At 41.2% G+C, this 13,788-nt stretch overlaps 1 protein-coding gene across 1 annotated transcript; it reads right to left on the bottom strand.

Annotated features, from left to right (window-relative positions):
* Positions 1 to 7,339: 7,339 nt before the first annotated feature.
* On the bottom strand, positions 7,340 to 13,610 carry TFAP2C (transcription factor AP-2 gamma (activating enhancer binding protein 2 gamma); the record flags this gene model as incomplete). The annotated part of the gene is made up of 5 exons (XM_008938114.1): positions 7,340 to 7,625; positions 9,418 to 9,559; positions 10,975 to 11,093; positions 11,760 to 11,982; positions 13,559 to 13,610. Coding segments are annotated over 5 exons (822 nt in total), but the record flags the coding sequence as incomplete, so codon positions are not given.
* Between the last annotated feature and the right edge of the window lie 178 nt (positions 13,611 to 13,788).

The raw sequence follows: 13,788 nt of genomic DNA, 5'->3' as shown, positions 1-13,788 counted from the left end.
TACGTGAGAAAAATGAACGGAAAGGAAATGCCATAATTGATTTAACACGTTTCTCTCACGTTTTTAGCTAGCACCCAACGATTCATTCTCATCTTTACCTTTCTGATGCAATTTGCCAGCAAATACGAAGGAAAAAAGAAGAGTTCTTCTTTTAGCTACGCATATTGCTTTTTAACACCACAATCACACAAGTGCTGAAGAATACCAGGCAGAGATGATTTTTACTTTAAACGTGAACAAAGATCAGTGATCACACTGAATCCTTCCTCCAATCCAGCAGGTTTTTTTCTGGAGTGAAGCCCTGGAAACACTCACTGCCGGGAAGTTAACAGGAGCGCCTTACAACAGCCTTACCAGGATCTTATCAACCTTTATCTTCCACCAGACAAAGCCACTAAGTACGGGCGTTTATTTGCCAGACAATACAAAGATTTCCTACGATTGGAGCTAGAAAACAGTACTTGAGGCTCTGAAGAGGAGACCCTACAATTGACCTAGAAGCATGCATAATTTTTCTCCTCCTTTAACGTCTTCACAACGACCTCATACACATGCAGATGTAGCCTGTCTACAGCCACTGTACAGAGTTACCAGACACCACGGCAGATGAAGAGGACTTACCTTTGCTGAAGGGATGGTGCTGGCAAGTGCCAGGGAAGCTCAGCCCAGCGGTGCTCAGAAAGAAGCGTTGCAGGCTCCTGGCTGCTGCCCTACTGAAGTCAATCAGCTCCAAAGGCAGCTGAGCCCCCTTACTTGGTCGGCTAACCTCAGAGCCTAAATCCTAAATGTGATTTCACTTGGGCTTTACCAATTTCTGTGTGAGCTCTGGAAAATAGTAACCTCTGCAGTAAGGCAAAAATGGTAGCTCCAAGTAATGCTTCTGACCACGTTGCATCTTTACCTGAGTCATGTTAACTGGTTACAGCCTAGTTAAAAGCTATACATTTTTAACTTCGTATAACATAGACCTGGACTGTGAAAGGGCTTTTTCCTCTTACAAGGGCAGGGCCAGAACCTGTCTGCACTGATATTGTCAATACTCCCAGTATTTCATATTTTCAAATCGCTCCCACTGGAGTTTCTTGTTCAAGGTTGTGAAGGAAGAGAGCCCCATCTAACATGCTTCTGGTATAGAAAATACCCAGATTTGGGCTTCAATTCTAAGGGTTACTTGGCTTTGGGCCTCTGCATGCAAGAACCCCTTGCTGAGAGGTTTGGTTGTCATTACTTTCTTAGGGCAAACACTGGACAGTGGCTTCTGTCAGCTTAGGACCTGCCCTAGGTCCCACTGACACACTGAGCCATTTGGCCTCCTTTCTACCTACGTACACCTTGATCTCTGAAAACGCATGATTTCCTGGCATCTCCTGCTCTGAACATCCTCCCAGCTTCTCATGTTTTCTCTGGATTTCACCACACCTTAGCCTTAAATATAGAGCACCTTTTTGGGGTAATTAGAGATTCTTAATTAATTGAGTTATAGATTTAAGGATTCAAAGCTTGACAAATGAGTTCAGGTAAATTTTGCTGCAAGAGCTGGGAGAAAATTACTGGTCCCAGGTACCTGCCCTACTCCTCTGCTGAAGGTTAATTACTGTTTCTTTTGCAGAGCCAAAACCACATGTGCATTCATCCTGGCTGCTCCAGCTCACAGTCCAGCACCCAGCTCAGCCCCAGCGTCATCCAGCCTCCAAGCCACACCAAGGCACAGCCTCTGCTCTGCCTCTGTCCCCCCGTTCTCCAGCAGACACCGCGAAGGACAACCCCTCACTGGCAGCAGGTCTCAAGGCTGCAGGCCTTTTCTTTTGACCCATGTAGCTTTTTTAGGTCTGGGGTCTTCCAGAAACAAGCAGATATCAACAGCTTGACACAGTATAAAGGGCATGCCCACAAAGGCAAAATAACATATTTCAGTCAATATGCCTCAAAACCTGCACAGTTCTTGTAGTATGGGTTTTTTTCTTTTCCTTTCTCATTGGAGTTATGTGATGCAAAGGAGGAAGGACAGGATGAGGACCTGGCAGAGATGGTTTCTGTTCCCAGATAGACATCGTCCTGCCAGATCACTGCAATCAAACATTTTCCCTTCTCTCTGATTTAGCTTCCCTGTCTACAACAAGGGAACATCGTTTTAGAACATTTTCTGTTGTTACTGAAGAGCTTTCAGTTAATCAGATTTTTTTTATTGCAATGATCAGCTGAAGAACGCTACCTTTCAGATCCTCTTAGTTTAAACTGCTGCTTTTCCCTCAGTTTTATGTCAGTTGACCTGAAAATATAAGGTCTAAAGCTCACCTAAAAGGTAACATATTATGTTCATTGTAGATCTCTGAAATTCCTGCTAATTAATAAACAAGTGTTTAAGTTTCATAGCAGAAAGAGCAAGTTTCTGATTATTACATGTTTTTAATTTTAAATAATTAGTAAAACTGTAGATTTAATGAAATATTCTGGGAATGTGTAATAGAATAGCAGTGGCCCGTGCACAATGCCTTCAACAAGAACCAGTTAAAAAGGGCTGTTAGCCAAAAGAGAGGAAAAAGAGAATATTTGTGGCCAGCCTTTACACAACAATGGCCCATGGAAACCAGCTGAAACATCCTTGTAAGACATGTAAGAACATCCAGTGAAAGCAAAATGGAATCTGAAGCTGGGAGAAACCTTATTTACATAACGCTATGAAAGTGAAAATGAAAGTGGGAGAAGGCAGCAAATACAGGACAGAGTTTAAAGATTTGTTAAAAACATGATTCTAGCACAGACCCTGTGTAATTTCTACGCAGATCCTCATCCAGGCAGCTGTGTGGATAACGTGATGTTAGGCAATAGGCAGCAGCCACAGCCAGGCACCGTGGAAATGTTATGACAGACCACAACTGGTTTGGATAATGCACAGATTTTACAGACACGGTATCTCTGGCTCTGGCCAGGGCCTAGGAACAAATTCTCTTTTTCATGGTTCCATACGCATTTCCTGTGGCTCACCACCAAGCCTTGGGTCACAATCTCAAGAGGACCCCGGAGCTCTTGGCAAAACTGGCTCCAGGTTCCCCGTACAAAAAACCTGCAAGTCTTAATGAACAGAAACATGTTATGCTTTGGGGATTTCTCTTAGTGATAGGGAATCACCTTTGTTCCTAACCTCATAAAGTTCTTTTAGTGAAGGAACAGTTTGGGGACAAAAATCTTAAAAGCGTATTTTTTTTTTCTTAATTTAAAAAAATATTTTAGAAAGATAATCAAGCTCTTGTTGCAGAACGTGTCCCAGAAGGCAGCATAAGCCCACTGCCAGAACTAAGGCTGGGCAAAACAGCTACAAAGATGTACATAAATATTACATATGGGAAAAAATAGAGAAGGACTACAATGAATAAGCAGGCTATTACATCAAGTTAGACCTATTTCAAGAAGTATTGCTGGATTTATCCATGTTGCAAAAACCTAAGGGAGCAGCGGAATAGACAGCAGTAGGGCTGTAGCCAAGAGATAGGGTGAGACAAACTATTTGTAAGTAAATGAAACAAGTGAAGGATAAAGCAAAAAATGAGTCAAAAATTAAGTTAACTGAGATCAGTTACTAAATTGAGGAGTTCATTCTTTTTCCTTGTTTTCTTATACATTAATGTTTTGCATCATCATTTCTCTCTGAAGCTGCGATCACTAGGAAAAAAAAAAAAAAATTTTTAAACTGAAAGCAACACTGCCATGAAATCAGATGATTTCATGAGCTGGGGTCTTGAATAATCCATCAAGTTTAAAATTAAGAGTCTGCAACAACCTGGTTGCCTGTCAGGTGATAGGGTTGCAAAGGCCATGGCCTCAGCTCCCAGAGGTGGAAGGATGCAGCTTCAACCCTGACACCCTCTGATGTCCAACTGCTGCTAAGGGCCAAGCAAGAGATGGTTGCCTTTTTTTTTTCTGCAAGTGGTTTTTATGCCAAGTGACAGGAATTTAATGATTTTGTGGGTATATATCAAATTTTTGCAGAAGGGTAATACTTAGAATAGTCCATTTCAACTTCAGAATTTTTACTTTTAAGTCCTAATAGTTTAAAGTCATTGTTCCTGATTTAAAAACCAAACCCGCTATGTTTCTGGGAGACAGGAAAGTGACGAGATTGGACAGAGACATTTGACTATTCTGTTTGCAGAGGAAATGGAAGACTCCTCTGAATTTCCTCTCTTCATTAGAACTTCTTTTTCTTTTAGCCAGATGGGGAATAGCCTTTGTAAAAGCAGTAAAAAGCATGAAATTGAGGATCAGGAAGAAGCAAATACCTTCCTGTATGTCCAGATAACTGTGCTTTCTAGATTTCCCAAGCAGTCGCTAACCTATTACATCTCCCTTAAAATTAATAATTTCTGATGACAGACAAGTTCAGGTCAGAGTTTAACTGTTCTCTTTAGTGAACAGAGCAGAATATATTGGTTTTGAATATATGTGCCATATTACTGGCACAGCTTATAAGGTAGTTGAGCCTCAAAATAATGTACCATCTAAAAGATAGCGTAAAGGAAAAGCATTAAGGTAATGGAAACTCAACATTTCTAATGTTCCAAACATACAGATAGAATACAAGTCAGTACATTAGACAATTGACTGGCTTTGCTTGAGTGCACGCAGGAATAAATGGAAACATCCTTATTTCCTATCCCAAGGGGCAATTATTTCAGAGGCTGGTTTTGTGAATTAATAAAAAGCAAGATTCATTGTCTGGCAGCTAAACTATCATACTATGTATGCTGTATAAGCAGGCCAGCAGGAGAAACAGAAAAAACTCAGAACTCTAGCATGACATTCTCTAAACTAACTCCTTACCATACCTAGCATATTTCTGTAAATATATATAATCAATACACACTATCAGAATGGTGTATTGTTTGTATGTTTTACAAGTTCTGACAGTCATGTGTCCTGGCTGCTTGTGTCTACAGATGGTCCAAAATGCTTATTTCTCAAATGCTACAAACAGATGCAAAGACTGGAATTTCACCTCTTTAGGAGAGGAGACTGGACTGCAACTCAAAAAACAGCTTTCTCCCAGCTCACCACTGATACATTCATCCCTCTGAGCTTCCCTTTCCTTTCTTCTCCCTGCACATCTTCAGTACTTTGCCTTTACGCTTTAGAGGAAAAATAAGAACACCAAAAGAATTTATAAACAAAAGATTCAGAAATTGCACATATTGCCTCTTCACCTCATCTGTCCAAGCAGGACACTGCCCTGGGAACCAAATTCTTACAGTTCTGCCCAGTGTCACCATTCATGGTTTGCCCTAGCCACACACCTGACAGATTGATCAGGTGTTGAAATGCCAAGGGCAGACTAAAGCCCGGGTTCATGTTTTTGTTTTCAGTGCTATCTGAAAAAGGAACGTTTCTCTCCTCAGGAAGATTTATTTGGGTAGACACTAAATCCCACTGAAAGCCTCAGAACCTGCCTCACCACTACTGCCCAGAGCGCTTTTGGGACTTTCTGCAAAGTGCTGTAAACTTCCTCAAATCACTAAAATTGGGCTAAAACCAGATGGGAGACCTATCAAATTTCACATAACAGAAACTTGCAAATATTTGTCACAAGAGGCAGATTATTCTAACAAACTCAGATTCACTAGAAATTGAAGCTGCTATAGGATTGATTTTTATTTAGGGGAAGCCTTGCAATTTGTTTAACATCTGATGATGTTGTTGTCATGCTAGCTGCCTACTTACATTTTAGGGAGAAAAAAGGATTATTTGAGATCCATAACTATTAGTTTTACTGGCAAACAGCTTCATTTTTCTGTTCTGTTAATCTGAACAAAGTGCTGCAATTATGACTCAATACATAGTGTCCTCTAGTGCTGCTCGCCCCACACTCCCCAAGTATAGGAAGAAAACAAAACTGCTTTCAGTTAACAAAACATTCCATGCTTCTATCCAGAATACTTTTATTATATGGTTATCATATACATCAGAATTATATTGGGAACATTTACAAATATGTAAAGATAGTTCAGAACCTCCATTATTCACATACACACTAACTCACACACTCATTTTGCATGTCTAGTCAGTTATCAGGTGAATGATGCACAAAATTATTGCTTTGTGAACATACACCTCAGATTAGATTTAATCTTCAGTGGCAAGAATTGAGAAATTAAAAAAAAAAAGTCTTAAATACCCTGTATAACATACCTGTGCATAAACCTAAAGATATGTTTAGCTTACCCATTACCTTTGAAATACTTACCAAAATTAAAATTTGAAACCCATTTATAAAAAAAAAAGTATTAAAAAGTTCACCATTATTTACAAATCCGATTAAATTACACATAAATAAATATTTACATTCAACACACTGCTTCCCTTAATACACATAAAGCCTCCCTGGAAATATTTTTTTTTTTGGCCTTAATAGGCAAAAAAAAAAAAAGTTATGTGCCTATTCTTTCAAGTTTCCCCCCAATTTAAAAACAAGACTATATAAATATGTGAATAAAGCTGCAATATCCTTAGACACAGAAAGTGAAATTTCTAAAAGCATTTCCATTCTGAACTATTCCTCATTAAAAAATATTAAGATAATATTCACTGCAGCTAATGTTACTGCAGTTTTTAAAAGCCTGAATATTTCCATAAAAATAAGCATGTCAAATGCCATCAGATAACTTTTAACTTGAACGGGGCTTTAGGACTCTCCTATAGTAATCTGAAAACAAAGAAAAAAACAAACCAAAGCAACCAAATTAAAAATAAAAAAAAAAAAAAACAACCCACAGAATAATCTTACTATTTTCAGGTGTTTATAAAAACTTTTAATGTACATAAATCTATATACCATTGTTTAATACTGCTTTATTGTTACTGTTGCGTTTAGAGAGAATAAAACCCTGAAATTGTATTAGATAACAAATATTTTCCATATAAAATCCATATCTTAAAACCTACACATGAAGCTGGTCCGCACTAGATACTTAGATGTGGAAAAGAAATCTAAATATAGCTCTTTGTATATATTTCCATCAAAACCCCTTTATAGCACCAATTCTACAGCAAAGGATTTCAATATGCTTGGACCAAGTACTTATCTTCTGGCAATTGCTTCCACAGATAAGGGATACTGCAGCTTTTAGAAAGACTTGTTGCATGGATCCAGGGGGAGTGAAGATCCTGAATAAGATGATATTTTTTTCCTCCTTTTCCCCCCTCCTTTCTTTAAAAAAGAAAAAAAAAAAGAAAAAAAGAAAAAAAAAAGACAACAACCACAACCCCAAATCTCCGTGTTCCCCCCAGCAAGAAGATCCCAGTCTGTCTGTGTTTAGGAGGAAGAGTTTAAAGTCTGGTTTCTCTCCTTTTACTTCCTGTGCTTATCCATTTTATCAATGGTTTTGTTGGTTTCTGCAGGGCTCTGGTCGCCAGTGTTCATGTATGTTTTGTCTGCTATTTTTAATGCTTCATTTAGGTAGTTCTGGACGGATGTCATGGCAGCGCAGATGGCAGCACTCCCAAAGCCATGTGTGATCAGGCTAAAATGAGTCAAACAGCCCTGGATGCCAGGGTCCAAGATGGGACTAGGTCTTGTGTTTCCAAGAGGAGTTCTGTCCTGAGTGAGGAGGTCTGTGAATTCCTTACAAATCTGCCTGCAAGACACAAAGGGATCACACTTTACACCATGGTGGGAAATTATGCAAAATCAAATAAATACATAAAAATAACAGAGAAAATCTGTATCAAATAGTTGGCAGTTATGTGGGAGTTTTCAGAAATTCATTACTCATCAGCAGTAGTGTCTAAGATTAAAGCCTATATATTAGCACCAGTTTCTGATGAACCTTCTGTTGTATCTATGTCACAACCACATATACACACGCTGCAAAATAATCTTTTCACCTCAGGTGTCTGGCTGGCTCTGCATTATTTGCTCTAGATTTTAAGGAGGGAGTGGGAATTTAGGAGTAGTTTCTATGAGAACTTCCACAGCTGCAGTTAAGTGGTTTAGAAAGACTAAAGCAGCTTAGTAGCAGATTCAGTATTGTTGTGCACATTTTATGTACATGTCCTCTGGAGAGATCTAGGCCCTGATCCTGCAAACACTAACACATGCCTGGCAAAACATGAGTGGTTAATAATGCTCAAGCAAATGTTGTTTGCTGCTTGTAAATGGGATTTCACAGGAGCTGAGCAATCTTAACAGAATCATCACTGTACTAGAATTTCTCCATAACAAACTTCTTCCAAAAGATGATTGTTATTAGTGCCAATACCAATAATGAAAATACTGAGGAGTGGAAGGAGTAGCACTCAGTAAAAAGGATAAGGTTCCAGCTATAGGGAAGTGAGAGACTATGTTTCTAAATTTGTAAGAGATACATTATTGTAGACAGAGGCCAGTTTTTGGGGGAGGCTGGATTAATTCAGCTACAGAAGTGTGTATTTTGCATGTTTGATCTGAGCCCAAAGTCAGGGCAACTCTTCTAAGAAGTTTAACCAGGCTTTTCTCAGATCCTCTGCAGAGTGAGGGTGCCTTCAAAGGCAAGGAAAGAGCATCAAACCCAAACTAGAAAACATCTCAGAACAGAATGGATCATGAACTGCAGGCTTTGTTGAACCTCAGCCGGCGAAGAACGGGCATGGGGAAAGGGGACAACGAGCACTCCAGCCAACAGGTTAAGATAAGCATAACTCAACACAGGTATTTCTTACCAGAGACCTGTTCAGCACCTGGTTTATTACAGGTACAAGTGTCTGCAGAACAGCCATAACAAAGCTTCTCTCCTTCACCCTTCTAGTTAAGTACAGGCACTTCTCACATCTGCCAAAGGCTGGCTTCTACTCAACTGTAAAACTCTTCAGACATAACTGTGAAAAGGGACTATCCACAGTTCCTGACTCCCGGAGTCTGGTGGGGTCTGTGTGCTGCTGTTGCCCAAAGCAGTTGTGAGGGCAGGACGTGGCAGCAGAGCTTCCCTGCACACCCAGCAGGAACTCCCCTTGGAGATGCCCCTCTGGGCTGCAGGCACACAGAGGTGGGTGAACCATCTCCTGCCCCTGTCCCAACAGATTCACATTCCCAGGCCACACCTGCCCTCCAGGTCCTCAACTCTGTCAGACCTAGGGACGTATTTTTCTTAGAGATATAGCTGTCTCTGTATAGGACTTCTGAAGTTTTTACTACAGTGAAAAGAAAAAAGAACAAAACCAGTCCAAACTGCTTCACAGTTACTGTGTAGGACTTATTATTGGTTCAGACTAAAATAACTGCTGCCATAGTTGAATTCAAACCAAAACCAAAAAAAAGAATTGCTTCATCTCCCTGAATAAAATTGCACATGAAATGTACCAGCCTGTCCACAGCCACAGATAGTCATGGTCAGACAAAAACTTCTTTAAAAAGGAGAAAGGAAAAAAAAAAAATCCAAGCACAAAACTTACTTTGCAGCAAGAAGCATATTCTTCCTGTTGGCCATTTCATTGCGGCCCATGTGTGGTCTGGTTAAATATTCGGCCACTGCTTTGGAAGGAAACTCTGTCTCACATACATAACCAAAATCACGGGCAAGATGTACAGCTTCACCTGGCGTGGGGAAAAGGGAATGCTCGTTAAATGTTGCAACACCTATTTGTTACAAGGAGATTGGGGATATAAAGAAAGTGCTGTGAATTTGTGAAGTGTATTCCTGTGCTAGAAAGGAGCCCTGCTATGTTACCACTACACAACTCACTACCATTTTCTAATACATACATCAGTGTTCCTTTGCATCAAGAAAGAGACCTATGTGGCAACTGCTACAAAAAATAACTCTCTTCCCTTAATACTGTAAAGCAAAACTCTGATCTCTATCCAGATTAACTGTGCAACAAATACTAGAATTTAGTCTAGATCAAGTTTTCCACTGACATTGAAAAAAAAAACTGGCAACTATATATCCTTTATTATATAAGTGGAATATCAGGTTAGTATATTTTCTAAATACTTTCTAATAATCATTTTCATATAGAAAATAAAACTGCAAGATGTATAACTAGGCTACTTTTTTCATTATGGCAATTTGATCAGGCTTAAAGAACCAGATTGACATGCTTGGTGCATTACCTGTAATGTACATCTGCACACGCAGCAGCTCTTAAATCCAACTTCCACAGAGAGGTTTTAAATGGAAGTTGCTGTATTATTTGAGCTGATGTAGAAGTGATATAGCAGTATTGATACATCATTTTATATTTTTCAATTGCTTCTATTTAACTATTTCTATTAAATTATACCACTACTAGGAGCTGCTTCAAACAGGAACACAAAACAAAACAACCACACGCATACAAATATATATACACACCCTTCAAGTCAGCTTAACTGATAAGAGGGTCCACATAACATGTTACAGATTAAAGGGGCTCCAGTTTCCTATTAGGAAGTCAAAAGCTGTAAATCTCACTTTATACGCTTGTTTATTAGGAAAGCTTCTGAGGATACCGCTGAGGTAGGGCCAGGCACTGCAGTCAGCTGCCACAGACTTTTCAAGTTTCTCAATAAGAAACCAAACTCACTGACCTGATGAATTTCACCCCTTTTGCCTTCCCTGCCTGTCACTGCACACACCCTCACAAAATCCAGAACAACCGACCCCCCTCAAGAAACACAGACTGGACAAACATCCGTTTTGAACATCTTGGCATGCAGGAGTCACTGCATCCCCGCCAGCATCCCTTCCATGCAGCCGTGAGGAAGAGGATTATTAGCTGGGTTTGCATGGGTAGGGCTATGAGGCTGAGGGCTTAGTGACCAGATTCCAAGGGAAGAGGGGAGAGGAGCCCCTCAAAACCACCACAGTTGTTAGTTGCCACAATGTCCCCCATCATGCTCACATGAAAATAAACAAACCTCTATTATGTTCATTGATTTTCTAGCCTTTCCATACTTTGCCTAGCGGATAAAAGCTGTACACAAGGGGGGGAAAAAAAGTTTATTTTTAAGATATGTTCAAGACTGACCTTCCACCAAAGATGTCAATAGTGTCACATTTGCAGCTTTCCTTCTACCAGCAGGAAGATTCAAGCCAATTTTATCCAGTTTTTCCCTTAATGATCTGCCACCATTTTTAGATTTGGCTCTGCAATTAAAGAGAGAGGAAAAAAAAAAACAAAGTAGCCTTATTTATCTTCAGGGAACGCTTCTTTTTAGAGATGAGAAATTCCAGTTACCGACATTCAATAGGGAACGATAAAAACAAGGCTCTTTTCAAGTGACCTATTTTTTAAATGCTCTACTACAAACCAGCCAGGATGAAGCACAGCAGAGGTGAAAATCAAAATGTTCCAAACTGTACCATCGAAATCAACAGCTGTAGAATGATCACAGGCTGAGTTAAATGTTTGCAAAACGGGACACAGAAAGTCCACAAGACTTAATCAAGACCACCACATTTAATAAAAAAACTCATTCTACAGGGAAACACTTTGTCACAGGAACAGGAAAGATCTATGAGCCGTTTTTGAGACAAATATCCAATTTTAAAGAGAGAATGAGAATTGCTGTCAGAGCTGTTAATAGCACTTCTCGAGAAGCAGCAGAAGTGCAAAGAAGTTTTATTTCCAAAACCTATTAGGATTCAGTGTTGTTGGGCTTTTTAAAAATTAGAAAGCTGTTTAAAGGCTTTTTGTATCTCCTTGCTGTGCTAATCTGGCTGCTCAGGCAGACACACGCACACAAAATAAATCTCCCAAACAATAGACACGATGGGGTGGTTGCAAGGAGAGTAGGGGGAGTCACCACTTACCTTCTGAGCACTCCTCCCAGCAAAGAGGCATTGAGACACTCGGGGGGCGAGAGCCGCCTCTGCACCTCTGCTACTGTCACTTTGTACTTGGACGTGGAGCTCAGGAGGGAGAGTCTCCCCGGGACCGAGCAGAACACTTCATTGGGGTTTATGACCACCCCAATTAATCCATCCTTTTGGCAGGGGAGACTCAGAGCACTGTTTTTCGTTAAGGAAATGGGACCTATGGGAGGTGGAGGAGGGAAAGCAGGTATTTTATAAAAGGGAAAAATAAATAGGAAGTGGCAAGTGAATTTCCTTTCTACATAAAAAGACCAGGAGACGGGATTTCGTTTTGTGTTAAATGCTGACACCACTGACCCCTGTCCCCAGCACCCGTCTACGGCGCAGGGCTCGGCTACAAACACAAGGTCCCCACAAGTATTCCTGAACAGCCGCGGTTTTGTTTTGCCACACCAAATTTCAAGGAGCTGCCGAACACAACTAAGAACACTTTTTAAAACGCACAAACGCCACATCTCTGAACCAGGATGCTGCAAGTCAGCAAAGCCATGCTTATGAAAAGCCCGATACAACTACGGACTCCAAATTAGCATCCTTCAGCTACTGCCAAAAACTCTTTTGGAGCAGAGGGAAGTCTCCCAGCTCCCGCTGGGGTTCATCTTCCACCTCGCACACGCAGATTTAAGAAAACGCCTTTGGAATTTAATCCCAAGAAATTCGTAACAGTACGAGAGAGGGCGGCAGCCCAGGAGAGAACTGAAAGTAAAACGTTGCTCGTTACTGGCTTCAGCCTTTAGGTGAACAGGGACAACAAAGGCTTTGCAAGGAGCAAACCACAGATCCAGCTTTTCTATCCCCTTGTGAATCCACCCAGTTAACCCCCAGTGGTGTGCTGCTGGCTCCCAGCACCGACCGGAAAGGGTTAAGGAGCCGAGGTCGGCCCCGCTTCCCGGAGGGGGAAAGATTTTTCAGTGGTGCATCTGACAGCGAAATTATTCTCCCATGAGCTAAACGCAGCAATCAGCGTTCTGACAAACACTTCTGCTTTTCCTCAGTTAGGTATTTGAAGTCTTCAGAGGAAATTTCCACCCATTTTTTTTTTTTAAGCACAAATTTGTTTAAAACCAAAAGCTGGAGGAAAAAAAAAAAAAAAACAAAACAAAAAAAAAAAACACAACCAAAACCAGCCACCTAAATGATTGTAAATCGAGTCAATACGTCTTTCTTCTTCCTTTAAACCTCAGCTACAGAACCATTTTGATCAAGATAACGCCGAGCAGGCTTATGATGCCAGAGAACTCATTCGCTTCCCAAGCCTTGTAAAGAAGTTGAAAGGGAAAAAACCACACCGAACCAACTCAACTGCCTTCAAATGCTAGCAACAATAAAAACCAAAAAATCGTGGGGAAAAAAATAAAAAACACCGCAAAAAACCGAGCGCCATGTCACTTTGCACACGCGTGTGCCAGGGCAGCATTAAATGCGGTCCGGGGTCCTGGCTTCGATTAAAGCCTCGCACGGGAGCAGGAGCTCGCCCGGGACGGGACAGTCGGTGTCCCCCGGAGGAGTCTCGCTCCCCGAGCTCGCCGGGGCAGCTCCGGGGGTTTGTCCCCGCCGCCACCTTCCCTAGGATGACGGTAAGATATCCAGCTTCGGAGGGGGTAATAAAAAGCCCTCATCCCTCCCGATCCGAAAGGATTTGGCTTTTAAAAGATAATAAGGCGTCAATTCACCGGTGCGTCATTAAACTTTAACTATTGACGATGGAAAGTAAACTGCAGTGCCACCTTACTGACCTTTTCTAATGACTGTCTGGTCATGCATTAATAAATGTTGATCCTCCACATTCTGGAAAGAGAAAGGGGAGAAAGTTTCGCACCTAGAAAAGCTGAGAGGAAACGAGCCGGGGGCTTTGGGGACCGCGCCCCCTCCCCGCGCGCCCCTGCTTTTAAGAGAAGGGGGGAAGAAGCGAGGTTCGCTCCGAGGACGAGGCCGGAGCACCTCTGGCCGTGCCGAAGGGACGGTG

This window comes from Merops nubicus, unplaced genomic scaffold (assembly GCF_000691845.1).
Source record: "Merops nubicus isolate BGI_N331 unplaced genomic scaffold, ASM69184v1 scaffold48013, whole genome shotgun sequence".
Lineage (NCBI taxonomy): Eukaryota > Metazoa > Chordata > Aves > Coraciiformes > Meropidae > Merops > Merops nubicus.
Note: the sequence above shows the minus strand (reverse complement) of the source record. Positions and strands in the feature narration are given on the sequence as shown.